Source organism: Oncorhynchus masou, chromosome 13 (assembly GCF_036934945.1).
Source record: "Oncorhynchus masou masou isolate Uvic2021 chromosome 13, UVic_Omas_1.1, whole genome shotgun sequence".
In the NCBI taxonomy this organism is placed as follows: domain Eukaryota; kingdom Metazoa; phylum Chordata; class Actinopteri; order Salmoniformes; family Salmonidae; genus Oncorhynchus; species Oncorhynchus masou.
In genome coordinates this window covers 25,447,718-25,472,926 of record NC_088224.1, presented here as the reverse complement: position 1 = coordinate 25,472,926, position 25,209 = coordinate 25,447,718, and the positions used below count along the sequence as shown (strand labels likewise).

Here is a 25,209-nt window from a genome sequence, read left to right as displayed (position 1 = left end):
GTTTGTGGGTGGCGATGTATTAGCCTGAGAAATAGAAAATATCAGTGCAACATTTTGGCCAACTAAAACCAAAAACACACTCAAATATGTTTTCGTTTTGGAGCTAGTCAGACAGTGATAAATGATACGTTTTTTTGTGTGTGCACTAATGCCCCTTCCTCCAAACAATGTCTGATCAACGATATAGCCCGTGGCTTATTCCACGCCAGTTAAGGAAATCAGGGGCAATGGTTATATACTTTATTTTTATTTTTTTAAACAGCAATTTGCATAAATATGTAATGGAATTCATCTAAAATTACTATAATTTAATATTTTTACCAGTGTAGTGGTTTCTCCTGAACACACCTTGTCGTTGAATAACATTGTATCCATTTTCAATTGGCTAGATAATGACGATGCAAAACAAAGTGACTCGATTGGTTTATTAGGAGTCAGGCTCCTTTATTTATCCTTATGATTGGACCATGGAACTGAGCAGACCAGTGAGATGATCGCAGTACGCAGACTTGTGCAAGTGACATGTGTTCATTATTGCCTTGGATACATACATTCATTTTATTTACATTGTTTTGAATACAATTTTAATTTCTTACACTATTTGCAGCTTATCTGGTAAATATGGACAGTATTCTTTCAAAGCTTTTCGCCTCCGAGACAGAAGAGTTGTATGTTTTGGACTGCCTGGCATACTTCATGATTTTCATGGCTGCTTGTACCTTCATAACATTACTATTTGAGAATGTCCCCTATGGCAGATACGCAACAAGCAGATATGGATTCCCCGTCAACGTCAAATTCGCCTGGTTCGTGCAGGAACTACCTGCTTTTCTGGTGCCACTGTGCCTTGTGCTGTGGACTTCTGCGGCGAAAACCACTTATCTTCCCAATCAGTTACTGCTGGTCATGTACTTCTGCCACTATGTGCAAAGGTAAGACCCAATGGTTCGAAGATCGTTTGACAAAGTAACACTGTACTTCACATGCATACAAAGTAATAACTGTCATATCTTCTAGGTCAGTGGTTCTCAAACGTTTTTTGGTTACTGTACAACCAAGTACATTTTGCTCTGCCCAGAGTACCCCCTCATATGCAATTGATTTCTCAATTGTAATAACACATTGCTAAATGATGTGCCAACGTTGTAACTGAAATGCAGTGTATTGCCAGCCACGAGACACATGCATCCTAGACAACTGGTGGGGAAATTATTATTCATCAGTTCTATTTATATTCTTCTAGAGCTCTCATCTATCCATTTTTAATTCGTGGAGGGAAATCTACACCATTTGCATCATTCGCCTTGGCCTTTGTGTTCTGCATCTATAATGGCTACATGCAGGTTAGATACCTGAGCCACTATGCAGAGTACTCTGCTGATTGGGTTACCAGCCCTTGCTTTATCACAGGTAAGAGACATGGCTGACATGACATACAGCATAGGGTCTGTATTAATGCATAAACCACACATTCACAAATTACACAGTTGTCTATTTCAATATGTTCCATGAATTTCTTCTCGTTCTAGAGTTATCCACACCATGCTATCCAAAACAAATACCTTACATTTCCTCATTTTCACCTCATTATAAATCAGCTTCCCCATTGGTTGATTTTCAGGCTCTGCGCTATGGTTGGTGGGTTGGTTGGTGAACGTTCACTCAGACCACATCCTGAGGAACCTACGGAAGCCTGGAGAGATCAGCTACAAGATACCAACAGGTAAGATACCTGCTACCAGAGAGTGATATAGAGAGACAGGTTTTCCCCTGACCAGACGCCATGACCGTTTTGGACAGCATGCTGTAACATTTTCACATCAGTTCTCTCACGGCCAGCTGAACACATTGTAAATAATGGCTGTGAAATGTGTCTATGCTAGCTACATCCATAGTAGCACACTGATGTTCAGTGTTGCTTAAAATAGGGAGTTCACTCTTTCCAGAGGGTGGATCCAGCATTCTATTTTAAATCCAGGGTTACAGAGCAGAGAGTAGTGTCACTATGACACACCAGAGAGGGTTGAAACCATCACTGATGAACCAGTTGAAACCTGTCCACCCTAAAGCATTGTAGAAATAAAGCTTTTTACGGTAGCGACAGAAGAATGTAGCAAGTCTAGTCACACCGTATGAAACATTCTTACATTTTAGTTATTTAAGTGCCTTGCTCAAGGGCACAGACTTTTTTTCACCAATTAGAACCAATGACCTTCAGTTACTGGCCCTACGTTTTTAACCGTTAGGCTACCTGCCGCCCTGCAGGCACTCCTGGAATCCAGAGAAACATGATGTTTTAGAAGAGTGGTGGTGAAGGCAGTGGCTGTACACAGTCTGTGTTCAAGCAGGGGGGAGGACTGAAGCCATCTATGGTCTTTAATGCCTTGTTTATGAATCATTTTTTATGCTGCCGTATTTCAGTCTATGACCTTAACACTAAAAATTGAGATCAACCTTCAGTGACTTAGAAGTGGTTTGAAGCCAGTGAGACTGTGAGAAAGGATCTGAAATACAATGCTACAGTTTCACCGGAAACTGACCTGAAGAAATTGGAATGGGTAGATTTAACATGTCTTAGTGTTTTGCTTCCTTTTGTAATAATGCCTCTATTGAATGCTTTACTTAACGGCAGTTTATAAAATCATATTAGGGATCTCTTTCTCCAATTATCCAACCACAATGACAATTTGAATGGTCTTGATGAAAATAATCAAGTGTGTGGAATTGTATCAGAAGTGGGTTTTCTGTATTGCAGCCGAGGTGGATAGATCTTGATAGAGCTCACGATCATAGTACAATGGCTATAACCTGGTCCCAGACCTGGTTGTACTCTATAACAGACTCCTTGACATTACATTTTAGTTATTTAGCAGACGCTCTTGTACAGGGCGTCTTACAATAGTGTGTGCATACATTTGTACTTTTTTGTACTGACAAGCCAGTGAATGATCATAGACATTGGCAAGACAGCACAAACATCTGGGACCAAGATAAAAAATAAAATTGTGATTGGCACAGAAATGAAAAATTTATATTGAAATCAGTTGCATTTTATCAAACACATCTGTCTGAATGAATAGCATTGCAACTGTGTGGACTTCTCTTCCAAGGGTTATCTGAACTTCAAAGCATTTCCTGATTTCCCATGGGCCAGGTGTGAATGTTCTGGGAGCCTAACCTAGCTTGAAAACAATGGAAGCCTGTTGATGGCCCATCAGCAGGCTGTTAAGTATGCTAAGTAGATGTTCTGTGACTGCAGGAACAGTCATGAATTTACTTTTACACAATAGTGTAGGTTAAAAGCAAGGATAAACCCATATCACGATATGCCATGCTCATATCAGTATTACATTAATTATCGATATTGGTGCTCACCACTAAACATTCGTATTGGGGGGGGGGATAGTATATACACACAGTACCAGTCAAGGTTGTACTATTTTCTACATTGTAAAAATAAACAGGTGTTAAACAAATGAAAATATATTTTAGATTATTCAAAGTAGCCACCCTTTGCCTTTGACAGCTTTGCACACTCTTGGCATTCTCTCAACCAGCTTCACCTGGAATGCTTTTCCAAAAGTTTTGAAGGAGTTTCCGTGTGCTGAGCACTTGTTGGCTGCTCAGTACAAAAATGTATGTACCCACTACTGTAAGTCGGTCTGGATAAGCATGTCTGCTAAGACTAAAACCCAGACCTTGGATCAATGGAATATTGACTGGCGCAGGTGATAAACATGCGACACGGGCCTGGTTAATCACATTGCTGTCATGACTGTTATGTTAAAATATTTATATATACACTCGATGACTGATAGGGGGTGCCATTCATTCTTCCGGGCAGTGCCAATATGGTTGACCGGTGGCTTCAAAGCCTTTCACTGGTCAATACATAGCATCAGCAATCCAGGGTTTATATACTGTACATCACTGGTTGTACCCTGTCTTATGTTCTCTCCTGTAGGTGGGCTGTTTGAATATGTGTCTGGAGCAAACTTCTTTGGTGAGATAACAGAGTGGGCGGGATTTTCCCTGGCGGCTCATTCTGTCCACAGTGCATCCTTCGCCATCTTCACTCTCATTGTTCTTGCCAGCAGAGCCTTCGCTCACCACAGGTAGGAAGGACACACACACACACACACACACACTGTTTGGGGTGAACTACACCTTTAACACTTGTAATACTATAATAGTGAATTCATGTCCTCCTGTCTTTCCTTCTCTCTAGGTGGTACCTTCAGAAATTCGAAGACTACCCCAAATCCAGGAAGGCATTGATACCATTTGTATTATAATGATTCACTACAATGATCCAACCTCCAACAGCCCAACGCAACGAGCTGTGACCCTATGCTACATCATCTGGGGTCTGGTTAGGTTTGTTATTGCTTGTTTGTTTGGGTTTACCTCAAGAGAATACATACAAGGATGAACACAATGAGTACTGACAATTCTATTCACTGGGAGGATATGAAGAGCTCCAGAAACCACAACACCAATGACAAGATTATGAAACATGCCCTGATGGAGGCTACAATGTCAAGTTGAGGCAATTTATTTTATTGAGAAAAAAAAAATCCTCCAAGAGTGGCTGGATATATTTTTCACATGGTTGCACCTCAGCTCTCACCAACTTGGTTATGTCCCGCAATGAGATTTACTATAGAATGTGGCGACTATTACTTTTACGATACTTTCACAGCGGACCAACCAACAGAACCAATCCATCTTACAAAGGTTCAGCTCCATTTCAACACATCCCCTAACCTCTACCCTTCCCCTAACTCCCTGCAGCAGTGTTTGAGAATGAGCCAACCATCAAAACACAATCTGTCAGTAGAGCTCTAGTTTCCCTGGTGAGACAACCCAGTGCTAGAAGGACTGAGAATTAACTTCCTGTCAACACATAGGAATGCACACAGACAGATTTCACTGCTTGTGGAAGAAACTAGCTCTTTGTATATTCGTGCACTCACGTGTGTGTCAGAGGAATCTGTCGTGAGCAGTGTTGTAGTCTTCCCCTATGATTTGTAGTGCTAGCAGCACTGAGGATGAACCAACCCTTCACTGCACACACACTTCGTGAGGCGACCACAGCCTTAGGGCTGAAAATGGGGTTGTGAACTAGATACAAATGAGAGAAATGCTCCATTCAGTCAGTAAGGCCACTGGATTAGTTTATCACCCAGAGCTTGTTGCTGCCATAGAGAGAGACCAAAAGAAAGGGAGAGTGAAAAGATAGTGATGGAGGGAGAGAGAGTGGGCTAGTGAGGGAGTGAGCAATACTCAACCTGACATTCTTGCTCTGGGGGTTTTCCTTGGCTCTGTCACATGCAGCACGTGAGCAGGGAGGGAAGCAGACATTATGCAAAGAGCGCACACACAGTACAGAAGGTGCTGCCAGTAGGCTCCAGCTTGCCTCATTCCATTACAGAGTTTAATGGGCTGGAAGATGGCTGTGTGTAGGGTTGACTGCAAATGGTGTCTGGAATCGCTCTCTCTCTTTGCGTGTGTAATGACGAACACCTCTAGTTACGTGTCCCCCGTCTCCTTCCCAGCCTTCTGTCTTCACATGTAGTTTAAAGTATCAATCCTGTAAGTGAGGATAGTATATTTTTAACTGGGCAGCAATTTTTTTTTTTTACTGAAACATTGGATTCATTTCAATGATTTGTCATGAATGGAATCAAAATGAGTAACATAATTGGAAATGCTGAACTGCACTGTGGACTCCATCTCTCTCTGTGTGTGTAGTGTTCTCAAGAGTCAAACTATTACACCCATTGCCCCAAGCCACATATTTGTCTGAGGTAAGAGCTCACCTTGTGAATTCCTTGTGGTCTTAGGACAGCATTGCATTTTGACTCGCACTGAACTGAGCTGTTAGCAAGCAGTAAAATGGGTTGTTGAGCTCCTTAGCTTACCAGGGTCATTCAGGGAGAGATGACATTAAAAAGTCACCCAGCTTGTGGTAATACATTCTCTTTTTTTTCTTATTTTTTTTCACCTCTACAAGGAAGTCATTTTAACATAAGTATTTTCTGATATAAGAGGGATGCTCCAAATGAAACAACCTGTTTCTTAATGTAATCAATTAAATGTATTTTATATTGCCAATCTGTATGCACAAAGGCTGTCCAACATTTTGCCAGGGTTATTCAAATTTCTCATTACCATGTTGACTGATTACTTATTTCAAATTAACTTTATCTTAGCAGTCTACTCCTGTTATGATACTGGGTGTTGTTATTGAATTATTCATAATACATATTTTGCTGTATAAACATGGTCAAAAATTATTCAAATATTTACTTTGAACAGTATTGGGTGATTTGAAATTAGTCAAATTGTGTGGCAGCTGAGAGCGAGGTGTGTGTCGTTACCACAGCTACAAAGCAAAAATTGGCTATATCTAAAAAAAAATTTTTTTTTAATTAAATACGTTTTTTGGTCTTAACAAGGTTAGGCATAATGTTAGCAGTGTGGTTAAGGTTAGGTTTAAAATCTGATTTTAAGAAGATAAATTGTAGAAATAGGCGAGGGTTTATGACTTTGTGGCTGTGGTAACTAGGGACGACCGGGGTGTGTTCAAACCGATCGTTTAAAATCCTACAGACATGCGCACGGCGCTTCGGTTTGAAGAGAATACGCCATATTGAATCACCGTAGACTCCTGCTAGCGATTTTCAGCTAGCTGTTTGAAAAGGACCGGTCTTCTAATGGTCTTCATTTGGCGTTACCATTTCTCTCTGTCTTTGTAACACGGGTTATTACCACATTTCTTTAGTCAGTGCAGTAGTGTATTTTTAACGGGCACATTGATTTGCTTGAAGGGGGTTCCGAAAAAAAGTTGAATGGATCCGAGGGTGGCTTGGAATCAGCCCGAGCAGAAAGGACCTGCGAACGCATCATGGATGCGAATCTGGGAGATTTCTCAGGTACGAGCGACCTCCGGTCAACATCATAATAATCAGAACCACAACTTGTGTGTGAATTATCCAGCGTCGGACGTTTATAAAAATGTTGCGACATCGAGCAATGGCATTAACACCACTGCTAGTCTGAGCAGCAGCCATCACTGTATTTCAAACCGTACTACTAATCACGGCACTTCATTTTCCTCCTTCGGGTCAACGTTACCCAAAGGCAACGTACAGAACATATTGACCCCGTCCAACGCGAACGGTAACAGTGTAACGACAGATTTGTTGGGAGACAGTGGAATGCCCCAAAAGACGGAATCTGGAACGGACAGTCCATCTTCGAACTGCTCGTTGGGAAGGACTTGCGGTGGCAATGTAACGGGAAATAGTAATAAAAGCCCTGGATGTGCCAATCTGTTTTTTAGCTTCAGCGAAAGCATGCATAATAATGTCAACCAATTCCACCACCATCAAAGGCATCATCAGGATCACCCCCAGTACAATTTCCAACATAATTGTGTGAAGCGTCACCCACCATCACTCTTAAATAACCACACTCACCATCCAGGCCGAAGGAAAAGTGACAACAAGGCGAGCACCTATGGGATTAATTACTTGCTTTCTAACTGGACTAATGACAACCATGTTAGCTCGGGGACTGGAACTCCTTGGAAGACGAGGAAATACAGCCCCGGTGTTGATGGGTGAGTATTTTTGATAGGGGTCATTGCCCCACTGGGATTGTTTGACGCCAACACACATACAGAACAATGAGACAGATATTTCACCGGATGTATAAATGTAACATCCGGTTGGCCTTTCATTCACTACCAAATATGGTGATGAGAGGAAGCCCATTGGCCGGCTGTGGGAGAAGATTGAGCAATATGAATTTTGGCCGATTAAATATTTTATTTCCATACAGTTCTGTATCCATAACTATAATTTGTAGCTGAGTGGATTAGGCTTTGAAGACTTTACCTTTTACCAAAGTGAGGGGAAAAAATATTTGTTTAGAAGTGCAAGGGCGAATTGAGTTATTGCACACACGCGTTTCACAGAGTAGGCGTTCCTTAATGGAAATATGCAATTTTTCCTATACTGGAACGCGCCAATAGAACCTCGCTTGCTCGTGCTTGTTCTGTCCACTGATTAATCTGCGACCATTGGAAACAGGCTCTAGTTTATCTTGAGTTAGTTATACTCTTTGGCTAACTTGCTAATGTTAACCGCGACAGCTAGCTGTCATGGTTTCCTATTCCTATTAGTTAAGTGCACACGGTGGCCACAAACTGTTAGGGCATATATAAAGCTATCCCAACATCTTACCACTGCTACACCTGGCTATCAGCGGAGCCTTGTCTGGCAGTGAAACAGTTAATTCCTTCTCATTTACTGCCTATAAAAAACATAGCTGATATGGCTGACTTGCTTAAACAAATGTGGTTTCTAATGACAATTGAGATGTACAAACTAAGCGAGGACAGACAGTCAATATAACTATTTCTTTAGCACCTTTGAAATGTACAGCAACAGAATTCAGAGCTTGGGCCGTTCTTCCTGTACACCAAGTCAGAACCGTAGGATAAATAACAGGGGCATATAAGCAGACAATGAAAGTTCTTACAATATTCAATGATTACATTTCTCTAAAACAGGCTGTACCTTCTCCGCTATGCAACCAGGTTTCCGAACTGTAAACGGGTGCACCTCAGCCATGTTCAAGGTCCTGAACAATGTCATAACCGCCATCGATAAAAGACTGTACTGTGCAGCCGTCTTCATCAACCAGGCCAAAGGCTTTCGACTCTGTCAATCACTGTATTCTTGTTGGCAGAATCCACAGCCTTGGTCTCTCTAATGACTGCTTCGCCTGGTTCACTAACTACTTTACAGAGTTCAGTGTGTCAAATCGGGGGGCCTGTTGTCCGGACCTCTGGAAGTCTCTATGGGGGTGCCACAGGGTTCAAAGCTAGGGCCAACTCTTTTCTCTATATGTCAATGATGTCGCTCTTGCTGCGGGGGATTCTTTGATCCACCTCTATGAAGACGACACCATTCTGTATACATCTGGCCCTTCTTTGGACACTGTTTTAACTTCTTGACGCAACCCATCCCGTTGGTGGAATCATTTTTATCAAAAACCGCTGAATTACAGAGCGCCACATTTTTTTTAAATGACCAAAAAAAATGTATATTCATGAAATCACAAGTGCAATATAGCAAAACACAGCTTAGCTTTTTGTTAATCCACCTGTGGTGTCAGATTCTGAAAATATGCTTTACAGCAAAAGCAATCCAAGCGTTTGTGTAAGTGTATCGATCACTAGACAAAACATTATGAACACCTAGCATCAAAGTAGCTTGGTCACAAATCAGAAAAGCAATAAAATTAATCGCTTACCTTTGATCTTCGGATATTTTCACTCATGAGACTCCCAGTTACACAGTAAATGTTCCTTTTGTTCCAAAAATATTATTTTTTACATCCAAAATACCTCCGTTTGTTTAGCTCGTTATGTTCAGAAATCCACAGGCTCGAGCGGTCACGACAACGCAGAAGAAAATTCCAAATAGTATCTGTAATGTCCACAGAAACATGTCAAACGTTTTTTATAATCAATCCTTAGGTCGTTTTTGAAATATATAATCGATAATATATCAACCGGCACGGTCTCTTTTTCAGTAGGAGAGGGAGAGACAATGGCTGCCCCACTTTGTTGCGCAAGCAAAACTCATGCAACACCCAGCTATCCACTGACGCGATGTTATCTTTCTCACTCATTTTTCAAAATAAAAGCCTGAAACTATGTCTAAAGACTGTTGACACCTTGAGGAAGCAATAGGAAAGAGAATCTGGGTGATATCCCTTTAAATTTAGCGAAGGCAGGCTATGGAACATGGAGCTTTCAAAATAATAAAGCCAATTCCTGGTTTGATTTTCCTCAGGTTTTCGCCTGCAATATCAGTTCTGTTATACTCACAGACAATAATTTTTTATTTATTTTTTAAAATTGAATTTTACCCCTTTTTCTCCTCAATTTCGTGGTATCCAATTGTTTAGTAGCTACTATCTTGTCTCATCTCTACACAACCCAACCAAGCCTCACTGCTTCTTAACACAGCGCGCATCCAACCCGGAAGCCAGCCGCACCAATGTGTCGGAGGAAACAGCGTGCACCTGGCAACCTTGGTTAGCGCGCACCGAGACTGGCCTGCCACAGGAGTCGCTGGTGCGCGATGAGACAAGGATATCCCTAACGGCCAAACCCTCTGGTCGCGGCCGGTTACAACAGAGCCTGGGCGCGAACCCAGAGTCTCTGGTGGCACAGCTGGCGCTGCAGTACAGCGTATTATATGCATTTTCTATTTCCCTCTATACCATTTGTATTTCATTAACCTTTGACTATTGGATGTTCTTATAGGCACTTTAGTATTGTCAGTGTAACAGTATAGCTTCCGTCCCTCTTCTCACTCTTCCCTGGGCTCGAACCAGCAACACAACGACAATTAGCGCACGCTAACTAGCTAGCCATTTCACTTCGGTTACACGAGCCTCATCTCGGGAGTTGATAGGCTTGAAGTCATAAACAGCGCAGTGCTTGACGCACAACGAAGAGCTGCTGGAAAAATGCACAAAAGTGCTGTTTGAATGAATGTTTATGCACCTGCTTCTGCCTACCACCACTCAGTCAGATTTTTGCAACGCAGGACACACTAGATAATATCTAGTAATATCATCAACCATGTGTAGTTAACTAGTGATTATATGATTGATTGTTTTTTATAAGATACGTTTAATGCTAGCTAGCAACTTATCTTGGCTTACTGCATTCACATAACAGGCAGTCTCCTTGTGGGGTGCAACGAGAGAGAGGCAGGTCGTTATTGCGTTGGACGAGTTAACTGTACGGTTGCAAGATTGGATCCCCCGAGCTGACAACGTGAAAATCTGTTGTTCTGCACCTGAACAAGGCAGTTAACCCACCGTTCCTAGGCAGTCATTAAGAATGTGTTCTTAACTGACTTGCCTAGTTAAATAAAGGTATAAAAAAAATCGCCGCCCAAAAATACAGATTTCCGATTGTTATGTAAACTTGAAATCTGCCCTAATTAATCGGCCATTCTGATTAATCAGTCAACCTCTACTCAGGATATATGGTTTGCATGGAGTCCACTGAAGTTCCTTGATGGTCGTCTTGGTATCCGCTTGTTGGGGGATATACACGGCTGTGATGATAACCGAGGAGAGTTCTCTTGGGTCGATAATACGGTCAGCATTTGACTGAGGAATTCTAGGTCAGGTGAACAAAAGGACTTGAGTTCCTGTATGTTGTTACAATTACACCATGAGACGTGAATCATAAAACATAAACCCCAGCCCTTCTTCTTACCAGAGAGATGTTTATTCCTGTCGATGCGATGTACTAAAGGTCCCGTTGGCTGTATGGACTCCAACAGCATGTCCCCAGCTAACCATGTCTCCGTGAAACAGAGTATGTTACAATCCCGGACATCTCTTTGGAAAGCAACTCTTGTCCAGATTTTGTCGACTTTATTAACTAGGGACTGGACATTAGCAAGTAATATACTCGGGAGCGGTGGGTGGTGTGTGCGCATCCGAAGCATCACTAGAAGACCGCTCTGGCACCCTCTCCTCCGGCGTCGTTGTTTTGGGTCGGCCTCTGGAATCAGTTCAACTGCCCTGGGAGGTTCAGACAAAGGATCCGCTTTGGGAAAGTCTGATTTTTGGTCATAGTGCTGGTAAGTTGACGTCTCTCTGATATCCAGTAGTTCTTCCCCTTAAGGTTTTCTGGGCTAACAATGTAATAAATAATACATAAAAAATAAATACTGCACAGTTTCCTAAGGACAAGAAGCGAAGATGCCGTCTCTAACGGCACCACCAGGGTCCTAGTAAGTGTTAGTAACAGTCTCTCTGCTCGGTGTTTCAGTCTAAAATCATAGCATAGCGTTTAGGCCTTTTCCTCGTGAATAAATTGCTGTAGGGTTTTGCTGACCAGTACTACTACAGTTCATCCCAGGGGATGTGGATTACTTATGGTGGGACATATAAAAAATTTCTAAGATGGCTTCTCCACTACTACCACACAGTTTTAAGGGATATCTGGGATGTTGAACTTATTTGAAAACCTGGGCAGCAGGTAGCCTAGTGGTTAGAGCATTGTAACCAAAAGGTTGCTAGATCAAATCTCCGAGCTGACAAGGTAAAAATCTGTCGTTCTGCTCCTGAACAAGGCAGTCATTGTAAATAAGAATTTGTTCTTATTGTTCTGACTTGCCTAGTTAAATAAATGTTGAATAAAAATAAAAATCAAGCGACTTTGGGTCCAGGAAAAGCTCTATAGATGTCCCATTTTTTATTACTATCAACATAGGCCTTGGATAAAAAAAAAAAACGTTTTTCGAGAAGATGCCGGCAGTAGGCCCGACCTGATGACCTTCAAATTCATGAAACAGAACATGTAAATCAACCTATTATTTGATTGGTTTATTATCAGGTGTGCAACTGTGTGCTTGTTGTTAACCCTCTCCTCTCCCTGTTCCCCTGTCCCTCCCCAGTCTCCATGAGGAGGTGGTAGACTTCTACAACTTCATGTCTCCCCAACCCGAGGAGGCTTCTATGAGGAAGGAGGTGGTCAACAGAATCGAGACGGTCATCAAGGCACTGTGGCCTACTGCTGACGTGAGGACACACACCAGAGCTGGGCGTTGAATCAGCACATTTTGGCCATTAGTCTACAAATATTGGTACAATAAAGTTTTTTTTTTTTTCTTTTTTCTAACTCTCTCTCTCTCTCCAGGTGCAGATATTTGGCAGCTTCAGCACTGGACTCTACCTACCCACAAGGTAAGAGAGCAGTCTTGTTGTGTACTGTGTTGAATCTTGTTCTCAGAATTTGCTCCAGGTGCTTGGCCACCAGTTGACCTACCACCATCTTTCTCTGTTGCCATAGTGACATAGACCTGGTGGTGTTTGGCAAGTGGGAACGCCCTCCTTTGCAGCAATTGGAACAGGCCCTCCGGAAACACAACGTGGCGGAACCATTCTCCATCAAAGTGCTGGACAAAGCTACAGTGAGTTGGTGCTGTGTTTTGAAAGAATGCTTACACAATCTGTTGGGATAGCTTCAATGCTGTTCAAACTGATAACCTGTTAAACTCTTGAGTGTTTTGGTCTCTGTACCCATTCAGTCAATTTCATTCAGAAAATAGAAAGTGACCTATCATTCGAAAACTACAGCACTTCTCATTTTGGAAATCGATCTCAAATCTCACTGCTGGTGATGTCATAAGAATGCCCCCACTACCGTCCACCCTACAGGCCATAAATCATGCGCAAAGGTCATATTCATAGTGATATATAATTTGGGTGAATTGACAAAAAGTGGGGAAAAAATGTATGCATGGAAAGGGTACACCCTGGTGGTCCTCATAATGCAATGCATTTCTTTACCATCCACATATAATATAACATTACCTGGAATGCATCCTCCATATTCACCGTTGATCAAGCTCACCCGTTTCCAGTGGGAAAAGTAGTTTGACTTTTCCTTGGCTGTCTGTGTTATTTAAAGAAAATACTTGATAGCTAGAAAGTCCCGATCAGTAGGGTCATTTTAAGATGTCAGGCTTCAAAATCCGTTCAGCCATTTTTGCACAGTGAGGTACTACCCAAACCTGATCAAACCGGACGCATCTATTTTTCGTGTTCCAAAGTCACATGTGATCTTCTAGTGGTCGAACTGGAAATCAGACATGAGATCTGATTATATCAGTAAAAAGATTACAACTTCAGTGTTATGTATATCATTCCTGTAAGATGAAAAATTTAAGCATGGCACCTTCCACAAGCCCTGCGCTTTTAAAATGGCTGTGTCCTTTTGGAATGGTAATTGGTTATTTTATTTCAAACCAAGACATTCAAATATCTTATTCCCCAACTAAGGGACACTTTTGTACAATTTTTTTGTCACTGTCCTACACCCAATAACTCTCATATCAAAGTGTAAGTTTGTTTTAGGATTATTTTTTTAAACAAATTAATTAAATGAAAAGTTGAAATGTCTTCAGTCAATAAGTGTTCAACCCTTTTGTTATAGCAAGCCTAAATAAGTTTTAAGAGTAAAAATGTGCTTAACAAGTCGCATAATAAGTTGCATGGATTTACTCTGTGTATAATAATAGGGTTTAACTTTCTTTTTGAATGACTACCACATCTCTGTACCCCACACATACTGTAAGGTGTGTGTAAAGTCCCTCAGACAAGCAGTGAATTTCAAACCCAGATTCAGACACAAAGACCAGGGAGGTTTTCCAATGTCTCACAAACAAGGGCTTCTATTGGTAGATGGTAAAAAAAGCAGACATTGAATATCCCTTTGAGCATGGTGAAGTTATTACACTTTGGGTGGTGTATCAATACACCCAGTCACTACAAAGAAACAGGCGTCCTTCTTAACGCAGTTGCCAGGTAGGAAGGAAACCGCTCATGGATTTCACCATGAGGCCAATGGTGACTTTAAAACAGTTAGAGTTTAATGGCTGTGATAGGAGAAAACTGAGGATGGATCAACAACTACTAACCTAATTGACAGAGTGAAATGAAGGAAGCCTCTACAGAATAAAAAATATTCCAAAACACGCGTCTTGTTTGCAACAAGGCACTGAAATAATACTGCAGAAAATGTGGCAAAGCAATTCCCTTTGTGTCCTGAACACAATGCAACAGATTACTGAGTACCACCCTCTCTATTTTCAAGCATAGTGGTGGCTGCATCATGTTATGGGTATGCTTGTAATCGTTAAGGACTGAGTTGTTCAGGATAGAAAATAAACGTAATGGAGTTAAACAAATCCTAGATGAAAACCTGGTTCAGTGTGCTTTCCACCAGACACTGGGAGATGAATTCACATTTCAGCAGGACAATAACCTAAAACACAAGGCCAAACACATACTGGAGTTACTTACCAAGAAGACCATGACAGAGTTAAGTTTGACTTAAATCTGCTTGAAAATCTATGGCAAAACCTGAAAAATGGTTGTCTAGCAATGATCAACAACCAATTTGACAGAGCTTTAAGAATCTTTAAAAAGAATAATGTGCAAATGTTGCACAATCCAGATGTTGAAAGCTCTTGAAGACTTACCCAGAAAGATTCACAGCTGTAATTGCTGCCAAAGATGATTCTAACATGTATTGACTCTGGGTTAAATACTTGTAAAATAAAGATGTGTTACTGTTTATTTATATACAGTACCAGTCAAAAGTTTGGACATACTCATTCCAGGGTTTTTCTTTATTTTTACAATTTTCTACATTGTAGAATAATAGTTTTGATATCTTCACTATGAAATAACACGTATGGAATCATGTAGTAACCAATGTATTTTAGATTTGAGATACTTCAAAGTAGCTACCCTTTGCCTTGATGAAAGCTTTGCCCACTCTTGGCATTCTCTCAAACAGCTTCATGCATCAGTCACCTGGAATGCATTTCAATTAACAGGTGTGCCTTAAGTTAATTTGTGGAATTAATTTCCTTCTTAATGCCTGAAAAATGGTTGTCTAGGGATGGAATACAGAAGATAGCCCTATTTGGTAAAAGACCAGGTCCATATTACGGCAAGAACCGCTCAAGTAAGCAAAGAGAAACGACAGCCCATCATTACGTTAAGACATGAAGGTCAATCAATGCGGAACATTTCAAGAACTTTCTTCAAGTGCAGTCGCAAAAACCATCCAGCTCTATGATGAAACTGTCTCTAATGAGGACCACCATAGGAAAAGAAGACCCAGAGTTACCTCTGCTGCAGAGGACAAGTTCATTAGAGTGACTGGCCTCAGAAATTGCAGCCCAAATAAATGCTTCACAGTGTTCAAGTAACAGACACATCTCAACATTAACTGTTCAGACCTTCAAAGTCGAATTGCTGCAAAGAAACCACTACTAAAGGACCCAATAAGAAGGAGAGACTTGCTTGGGCCAAGAAACACGCCCAATGGACATTAGACCTGTGGAAATCTGTCCTCCAAATTTGATGTGTTTGGTCTGATGAGTCCAACCGCCATGTCTTTGTGAGACGCAGAGGTAAACATCTCCGCATGTGTGGTTCCCACCGTGAAGCATGGAGGAGGTGTGATGGTGTGGGGGTGCTTTGCTGGTGCCAGCTGTTGTTGATTTATTTAGAATTCAAGACACACTTTACCAGCATGGCTACCACAGCATTCTGCAGTGATACGCCACCCCATCTGGTTTGCGCTTAGTGGGACTATCATTTGTTTTTCAACAGGACAATGACCCAACACACCTCCAGGCTGTGTAAGGGCTACTTGACCAAGAAGGAGAGTGATGGGAGTGCTGCATCAGATGATCTGGCCTCCAATTGAGGTGGTTTGGGATGAGTTGGACCGCAGAGGTGAAAGAAAAGCAGCCAACAAGTCCTCAGGATGTTTGGGAACTCCTTCAAAACTGGTAGAAAAACATTTCAAGTGAAGCTGGTTGAGAGAATGCCAAGAGTGTTCAAAGCTGTCATCAAGGCAAAGGTGGCTACTTTGAAGAATATAAAATATATTTTCATTTGTTAAAAACTTTTTGGGTTATTACATGTTTCCTTATGTGTTATTTTGTAGTTTTGATGTCTTCATTATTATTCTACAATGTAGAAAATAGTAAAACATGAAGAAAAACCCTTGAATGAGGAGGTGTGTCCAAACCTTTGACTGGCACTGTATTTTTTTTTTGTATTTTTTTTTTTTACAAATGTTAGAATTTTTCTTCCACTTTGACGTTAGAGTAGTTTGTGTAGATCGTTAATAAAATATTACCATTTAAGTCCATTTTAATCCCACTTTGTAACACTAAACATGTGAAAAAAAGTTAAGGGATGTGAATCCTTTCTGAAGGTTTTGTAGATGGGGGTAATTAACATATTAAACAGCCTATGTGAATGCAGCCTATACACACTGCTGTCTTCCCAAAATAATGCAAACGAAATGAAATGCTTTAAGTAGTAGCCTAGTTATTCATTCATGCTTGGACATTTTTTGGTGGTGAATAGCAGTTTGGCAACTGCGAATGCGAACGAATTAATGTGAAAGAAACGCGGGTACCAAGTAGACCGAGTAAACAAAATATCAGATCAATAAAGGCATAACACAGTCTATATTCAGGCTAGTTACATTAACAGTAAACAAAATATCAGATCAATAAAGGCTTAACACAGTCTATATTCAGGCTAGTTACATTAACAGTAAACAAAGCAGTAAATAAAAGGCGAATGGAGATCCAAATAACCAAAACATCCTACTACAGTGAGATGCAGCCACACACAGCTGTCTTGCCAAATAAATAGGACTATAGGCCCGCTTCAAACATGGAGTTCAGCAACACGTTTTTCATATGACACATTCCACTTTTGTGGATCAAATTTGACCCACACAATCAATTAAGCAATGCCAGCCTACCATAACCATGTTTCTAATACGTACATTTCCATTTACAATGACAAGAACCACTAAGCTACCATTGAAACCATAATAGAATTAATCTATTTCCATACGGAAACATACAGTTCAAGTCAGACGTTTACATACATTGAGTCATTAAAACTCGTTTTTCAACCACTCCACAAATTTCTTGTTATCATAGTTTTGGCAAGTTGGTTAGGACGTCTACTTTGTGCATCACACAAGTCATTTTTCCAACAGTTGTTTACAGACAGATTATTTCACTTATAATTCACTGTATCACAATTCCAGTGGGTCTGAAGTTCACATACACGAAGTTGACTGTGCCTTTAAACAGCTTGGAAAATTCCAGAAAATTATGTCATGTCTTTAGAAGCTTCTGATAGGCTAATTGATATCATTTGAGTCAATTGGAGGTGTACCTGTGGATGTATTTCAAGGTCTTCCTTCAAACTCAGTGCCTCTTTGCTTGACATCATGGGAAAAATCAAAAGAAATTAGCCAAGACCTCAGAAATAAATTGTAGACCTCCAAGTCTGGTTCATCCTTGGGAGCAATTTCCAAACGCCTGAAGGTACCACATTCATCTGTACAAACAATAGTATGCAAGTATAAACACCATGTGACCATGCAGCCGTCATACCGCTCAGGAAGGAGACGCCTTCTGTCTCCTAGAGATTAACGTACTTTGCTGCGAAAAGTGCAAATCAATCCCAGAACAGCAAAGGACCGTGTGAAGATTCTGGAGGAAACGGGTACAAAAGTATCTATATCCACAGGAAAATGAGTCCTATATCAACATAACCTGAAAGGTTGCTCAGCAAGGAAGAAGCCACTGCTCCAAAACCGCCATAAAAAACTCATATGGTTTGCAACTGCACATGGGGACAAGGATCATACTTTTTGGGGAAATGTTCTCTGCTTTGATGAAACATAAATAGAACAGTTTGGCCATAATGACCATTGTTATGTTTGGAGGAAAAAGGGGGAGGCTTGCAAGCTGAAGAACACCATCCCAACCCTGAAGCACAGAGGTGGCAGCATCATGTTTTGGGGGTGCTTTGCTGCAGGAGGGACTGGTGCACTTCACAAAATAGATGGCATCATGGGCCTCCCAGGTGGCGCAGTGGTCTAGTGCAGGGAAGGTTTGGCCGGTAGGGATATCCTTGTCTCATCGCGCACCAGCGACTCCTATTGCGGGCCGGGCGCAGTGCACGCTAACCAAGGTAGCCAGGTGCATGGTGTTTCCTCCGCCACATTGGTGCGGCTGGCTTCTGGGTTGGATGCGCGCTGTGTTAAGAAGCAGTGCGGCTTGGTTGGGTTGTGTTTCGGGGGACGCATGGCTTTCGACCTTCGTCTCTCCCGAGCCCGTACGGGAGTTGTAGCGATGAGAGAAGATAGTAATTACTAAGAATTGGATACCACGAAAAGGGGGTCAAATTAAAATATAGATGGCATCTTGAGGGATGAAAATTAGGTGGATATATTGAAGCAACATCTCAAGACAACAGTCAGGAAGTTAAAGCTTGGTCACAAATGGGTCTTCCAAATGGACAATGACCGCAAGCATACTTCCAAAGTTGTGGCAAAATGTCTTAAGGACAACAAAATCAAGGTATTGGAGTGGTCATCACAAAGCCCTGACCTCAATCCCATAGAACATTTTTGGGCACAACTGAAAAAGTGTGTGTGAGCAAGGAGGCCTACAAACCTGACTCAGTTACACCAGCTCTGTCAGGAGGAATGGGCCAAAATTCACCCAACTTGGGTGAATTTGGGAAGCTTGTGGAAGACTACCCGAAACGTTCGACCCAAGTTCAACAATTTAAAGGCAACGCTACCAAATACTAATTGAGTGTATGTAAACTTCTGACCCACTGGGAATGTGATGAAAGAAATAAAAGCTGAAATAAATTTATCTTTCTACTATTATTCTGACATTTCACATTCTTAAAATGAAGTGGTGATCCTAACTGACCTAAGACAAGGAATTTCTACTTGGATTAAATGTCAGGAATTGTGAAAAACTGAGTTTAAAGGTATTTGGCTATGGTGTATGTAAACTTCCGACTTCAACTGTATGTAATGTAGCTATACCCTGGGGCATCATTTGGATTCTTGCATTGGAATTATATAGTTTTCCGCTTATATCATGCTGTACCACAATAAACACCCGTTCAATTGGCGAGACCATTTGAGTGCTTTTGACCAAGAAGTGACCGGTTGGTGTGAATTGTCCGCTGTGCTCTATCAGCACCATGGACTGCCCTCTACACACTAAACGAGGCTGTTGAAAACCTAGGCTGTTGGCCAAGGTAGTCATTTTGCCATTCCATATCCTAGGTTTTTGCTGAAATGAGGCCACTTTCTCTACCACCAAGATTTTGATAAAAACCAACCAGCAAGATTGTTTCTTTTCAGAAGAGTTGCAGCCTCCTTGATGCTCTGTGGAACTTCCTATGTAATTGATTGTTCCATTATCCCTGAAATATTCTTGTACGTTCCCCTTCAAATGACAGTTGGATTAGTTGAGCTTTCCTCAGATGTAGCATGCTTCTTCTGTGCTGTCTGAACACATTTGTCAGTGGAAAATAAGATCCACGTGTCAGTGCAGTAAGCACGGTCAGCATAGCGGAGAGAGAACCAGAGAATCATTGCCGTGTATAGTGGGGTCCTCATTGGAGCTGGAGCGGGTGATTTTTCAGCCCAACTGGCGAGCAACACCTAACTCTGCTCCCACCAAATCTGTTTTGCTTAGCTCCAGCAGTGGTTTCACCCTTTTCACATCTAGAAAGTCATGGCTCTCCAGGTCAAAGGCACACAGGGCCTCCACCATTTGGCTGTTGTGTTCGCTGAATCGTTCTGACATTTCACCAATGACGGAATCCAAGTAGTCTTTTAAACTCAGTCTCTTCTCCTCTGTCCTTCTGGGCTACTGTACTGCTAACAACACTAGCACTTTTTACAGCTAGCCAAGAAGCTAACTAAACTCTGTAGTGGTAGGGAGTGAAGCAGAGTTGCGTGAAGCGGCTTCAACGGTAAACATGACCCCACCCTTATAAATTAAATATTACAGGCGGAGGTGTATCGTGTTATCCATTTAGCCAACCACCCAATGGAGTCTTACCTAACCGCCCCAGTGGCTTTCCATATCCCCCTTCACACACTGCGGTGCCTTCTGTCCATTGTACTGACGCAGTGCAGCAGAAATACAGATTTTGCGCCAACCTGTCACTCAATCATCATCATCATCATTTAACCATTTTTGCTATTTTTATATATGGACATTAAACTTAAGTTGAGGGGGCACAAGTTTAAACTGCTGGGGCTAAGCCGTTTTTGCCCCCTTGTGGAGGCAGCTCCACCTCTTTAATAGTCATGACGTTGCTGTACAGCTATATCAGAATCCCACTGCACTTACCCTTCTAACAGTGCTGAGCATGTGTTTGTAGGACTTGCATGTAGATTTCAAAATTATATCTAATTCGGGTAGGTTACAATTTGTGTCACTTCGAAAATGACACCAGAGAGTCAGAATTGAACAGGATAAACAAGTAGATGAGACTTAGTGCACACTTGTCATACATTCAACTAAGGATTAGATCTGAGAATTGAGCGGGAATGAAAGTGAAATGGATGTGAAATAAACTTTGTTTATTTTTATGAAAAGTCAATGTTTCTCTTATTTTTCCCAGGTGCCAATCATCAAGCTGACTGACCAGGAGACAGACGTCAAAGTGGACATCAGCTTCAATGTGGAGACGGGAGTCAAAGCTGCTCTCTTCATCAAGGACTACACAAAGGTGAGAACACTAGCATTTGTACTTTTTTAGGTTAGCTTCATTTTCCCAAGACAGAGATGAGGTAGTAATTCAATAATCATGTGAAACACTATTATTGCACTCAGTGAGTTCATGCAACTTATTTTAACTTAAGCACATGTTTACTCCTGAACTTATTAGGCCATAACAAAGGGGTTGAATACTTATTGACTTAACACATTCCAGCTTTTCATTTTGAGTTAATTAGTAAAAAAAACATAATCCCACTGTGACATTATGGGATGTTGTATGTGCGTGGATTAAATCTAAATGTAATCCATTTTAAATTCAGGCAGTAAAACAACAACATCTGGAAAAAGTCAAGGGGTGTGAATACTGTCTGAAGGCACTTGTATGCATTTTAAATTTGAGATGGAATGTTCCATACTGGGCGAGAACAGAGAATGTACACCTGCACATTGGTTCAGTGGTGTCGTCTGGTTTTCCCGCTCAAATGAACCGTGCTTTTACTTCTCGAGCCAATCTTATCAGTTCTGCAGTAGTGCCTATGCCCTCGGGGTGAGGGGAAGATTTGGTGACAGGCCCACAATATGCTGTCAGTAAAGGAGTTTCTCTGACTTGTCCTTTATTCAATGACATAACCCAACATGCTTCTGTAAGTCACCAGAACCATAACGCGTGAGTCTTTGTCCCATTGACAACCGCAGCCTCAAAATCAGCATAATATCATTTAAAAATGAGAATCTGTAAAAAGGAGGCAAATTGTATTTCAAGTAGTGATCCTCATACGAAGTTACATATTTTCATTAAATAAATACTTTTTCATCACCTAATTTGAAATAATTCCCACTTTTAATATGTGCTCTGCTCCTCAATGACTGTGTAAATTGAGCAGGGATTCGATTCTCTCCTTAGTGTTTTTAATCTCTCTCGCCCTCCTTCCCCCCCTTTCTCTCTCGGGCCCCTTCAGAGGTATCCCGTGCTGCCTTACCTGATCTTTGTGCTGAAGCAATTTCTGCTCCAGAGAGATCTCAACGAGGTGTTCACTGGAGGAATCAGCTCCTACAGCCTTATCCTGATGGTCATTAGCTTCCTCCAGGTACACACACACACACACACACACACACACACACACACACACACACTTTGTGTAATCTAGTATGACAGAGAACAGTTATGGCACTTGTGATGTTGTCATAACATGTCTACGTATTCTCTCACTCTATCTATCCATCCGTCCAGCTCCACCCAAGAATTGACGCCAGTAGCCCCAACATCAACCTTGGCATCCTGCTGATTGAGTTCTTTGAGCTGTACGGCCGCCATTTTAACTACCTGAAGACGGGCATCCGTGTCAAGAACGGAGGGGCCTACATGGCCAAGGAGGACATGACGAAGGTTATGACCAATGGCTACAGACCCTCCATGCTCTGTATAGAGGACCCACTGATGCCAGGTGTGTGTGTGTGTGCGCATGATGGTGTGCTGGACAGTGTTTGTGTGACTGTGTGTGCATCTGATGGTGTGCTGGACAGTGTTTGTGTGACTGTGTGTGCATCTGACGGTGTGCTGGACAGTGTTTGTGTGACTGTGTGTGCGCATGTGACGGTGTGCTGGACAGTGTTTGTGTGACTGTGTGTGCGCATCTGATGGTGGGCTGGACAGTGTTTGTGTGACTGTGTGTGCGCATCTGACAGTGTGCTGGACAGTGTTTGTGTGACTGTGTGTGTGCATCTGATGGTGTGCTGGACAGTGTTTGAGCGAATGTATGTGTTTTCCATTGGTAATGGTGTGCTGGACAGTGTTTGAGCGAATGTATGTGTTTTCCATTGGTAATGGTGTGCTGGACAGTGTTTGAGCGAATGCATGTGTTTTCCATTGGTAATGGTGTGCTGGACAGTGTTTGAGCGAATGTATGTGTTTTCCATTGGTAATGGTGTGCTGGACAGTGTTTGAGCGAATGTATGTGTTTTCCATTGGTAATGGTGTGCTGGACAGTGTTTGAGCGAATGTATGTGTTTTCCATTGGTAATGGTGTGCTGGACAGTGTTTGAGCGAATGCATGTGTTTTCCATTGGTAATGGTGTGCTGGACAGTGTTTGAGCGAATGCATGTGTTTCCCATTGGTAATGGTGTGCTGGACAGTGTTTGAGCGAATGCATGTGTTTTCCATTGGTAATGGTGTGCTGGACAGTGTTTGAGCGAATGCATGTGTTTTCCATTGGTAATGGTATGCTGGACAGTGTTTGAGCGAATGCATGTGTTTTCCATTGGTAATGGTGTGCTGGACAGTGTTTGAGCGAATGCATGTGTTTTCCATTGGTAATGGTGTGCTGGACAGTGTTTGAGCGAATGCATGTGTTTCCCATTGGTAATGGTGTGCTGGACAGTGTTTGAGCGAATGCATGTGTTTTCCATTGGTAATGGTGTGCTGGACAGTGTTTGAGCGAATGCATGTGTTTTCCATTGGTAATGGTGTGCTGGACAGTGTTTGAGCGAATGCATGTGTTTTCCATTGGTAATGGTGTGCTGGACAGTGTTTGAGCGAATGCATGTGTTTTCCATTGGTAATGGTGTGCTGGACAGTGTTTGAGCGAATGCATGTGTTTTCCATTGGTAATGGTGTGCTGGACAGTGTTTGAGCGAATGCATATGTTTTCCATTGGTAATGGTGTGCTGGACAGTGTTTGAGCGAATGCATGTGTTTTCCATTGGTAATGGTGTGCTGGACAGTGTTTGAGCGAATGCATGTGTTTTCCATTGGTAATGGTGTGCTGGACAGTGTTTGAGCGAATGCATGTGTTTTCCATTGGTAATGGTGTGCTGGACAGTGTTTGAGCGAATGCATGTGTTTTCCATTGGTAATGGTGTGCTGGACAGTGTTTGAGCGAATGCATGTGTTTTCCATTGGTAATGGTGTGCTGGACAGTGTTTGAGCGAATGCATGTGTTTTCCATTGGTAATGGTGTGCTGGACAGTGTTTGAGCGAATGCATGTGTTTTCCATTGGTAATGGTGTGCTGGACAGTGTTTGAGCGAATGCATGTGTTTTCCATTGGTAATGGTGTGCTGGACAGTGTTTGAGCGAATGCATGTGTTTTCCATTGGTAATGGTGTGCTGGACAGTGTTTGAGCGAATGCATGTGTTTTCCATTGGTAATGGTGTGCTGGACAGTGTTTGAGCGAATGCATGTGTTTTCCATTGGTAATGGTGTGCTGGACAGTGTTTGAGCGAATGCATGTGTTTTCCATTGGTAATGGTGTGCTGGACAGTGTTTGAGCGAATGTATGTGTTTTCCATTGGTAATGGTGTTGGCCTTAGTTTGTATGGGCCGGTTTAGGTGTTTTAACCGTGTGTGTTCCAGGTAACGACGTTGGCAGGAGTTCGTACGGAGCCATGCAAGTCAAGCAGGTGTTTGACTACGCTTACATCGTCCTTGGTCACGCCGTGTCACCGCTAGCACGCTCCTACCCCAATAAGGACATCGACAGGTTGGTTCCCCCCTCTTTCAGAATGTCTTCTGTGTCCAGCCGGGCCTCGAAATGTTTGTACATGAATAAGTACAGAAGTTATCAAAGTAAAGATTGTCAAATAAATATGGTGGTTGTGTTGGAAAGTGTAACTAATCCACTCCTGTGCAACATTTTAAATCCTGCCCTTTTCTGTTTCTCACTATCCCTGCAGCACTTTGGGGAGGATAATCAAGGTGACCCAGGAAGTGATTGACTACAGGGAGTGGATCATGACGAAGTGGGGAGGAAGGCACGTCGCCCGCATGGAGAGCCGTGGTAAGAGAAGTGTGTGTGTGTGTGTACAAAATAACCTGTGTGTAGCCTCTGCGTAAAATAAGTCTTGACTGTCTTTTATGGCAGGTTTTGTGTGTGTATATTGACCTGTGTGTGCAAGGGTAACCTTTTGTTGTCTCGTATGGCAGTTTGGGAAGTGTGTGTTGCTGTGTATAATAACCTGTTTCTCTCTTTAGGTTCTGTCCTGGAGCAGGACCCGGCACGG

The 25,209-nt window shown here is 42.0% G+C and overlaps 2 protein-coding genes and 1 long non-coding RNA gene across 6 annotated transcripts in view; 2 read left to right on the top strand and 1 right to left on the bottom strand.

The window, feature by feature from the left end:
• The first annotated feature begins 459 nt into the window (after window positions 1–459).
• srd5a1 (steroid-5-alpha-reductase, alpha polypeptide 1 (3-oxo-5 alpha-steroid delta 4-dehydrogenase alpha 1)) lies at window positions 460–5,204 on the top strand. The gene is made up of 5 exons (XM_064983332.1): window positions 460–932; window positions 1,244–1,410; window positions 1,622–1,723; window positions 3,965–4,115; window positions 4,229–5,204. The coding sequence occupies exons 1-5, from the start codon at window positions 622–624 to the stop codon at window positions 4,293–4,295; spliced, it is 798 nt and encodes a 265-aa protein (XP_064839404.1). The 5' UTR covers window positions 460–621; the 3' UTR covers window positions 4,296–5,204.
• On the bottom strand, window positions 4,540–7,680 carry LOC135551998 (uncharacterized). The gene is made up of 2 exons (XR_010457399.1): window positions 7,485–7,680; window positions 4,540–5,593 (listed from the first exon to the last, which is right to left on the bottom strand). It is a non-coding gene; the product is annotated as an uncharacterized LOC135551998 (long non-coding RNA).
• The window catches only part of LOC135551994 (terminal nucleotidyltransferase 4A-like), a 31,845-nt gene continuing 13,254 nt past the window's right edge, over window positions 6,619–25,209 (top strand). For 3 of the 4 annotated variants that reach the window (XR_010457398.1, XM_064983330.1, XM_064983329.1), the window contains exons 1-10: window positions 6,620–7,627; window positions 12,507–12,630; window positions 12,749–12,795; window positions 12,902–13,022; window positions 21,112–21,219; window positions 22,169–22,297; window positions 22,441–22,654; window positions 24,563–24,689; window positions 24,883–24,986; window positions 25,181–25,209. The exon at window positions 25,181–25,209 is cut by the window's right edge and continues 135 nt beyond it. Coding sequence is in view for 3 of the 4 variants with exons in the window: in XM_064983330.1 (XP_064839402.1) it covers window positions 6,855–7,627; window positions 12,507–12,630; window positions 12,749–12,795; window positions 12,902–13,022; window positions 21,112–21,219; window positions 22,169–22,297; window positions 22,441–22,654; window positions 24,563–24,689; window positions 24,883–24,986; window positions 25,181–25,209 (1,776 nt within the window). In the remaining variant the exon portion in view is untranslated. Of the gene's footprint in view, window positions 7,628–12,506; window positions 12,631–12,748; window positions 12,796–12,901; window positions 13,023–21,111; window positions 21,220–22,168; window positions 22,298–22,440; window positions 22,655–24,562; window positions 24,690–24,882; window positions 24,987–25,180 lie in introns of all 4 variants that reach the window. The other variant, XM_064983328.1, reaches the window with a different exon arrangement.

Excerpts from the sequence above, each read along its gene's own strand:
- srd5a1 (XM_064983332.1), top strand. The coding sequence starts at position 622 with ATGGACAGTATTCTTTCAAAGCTTTTCGCCTCCGAGACAGAAGAGTTG. Across the intron at positions 1,411-1,621 it reads CAGCCCTTGCTTTATCACAG|GCTCTGCGCTATGGTTGGTG; the intron begins GTAAGAGACATG and ends GTTGATTTTCAG. Across the intron at positions 1,724-3,964 it reads CAGCTACAAGATACCAACAG|GTGGGCTGTTTGAATATGTG; the intron begins GTAAGATACCTG and ends TCTCTCCTGTAG.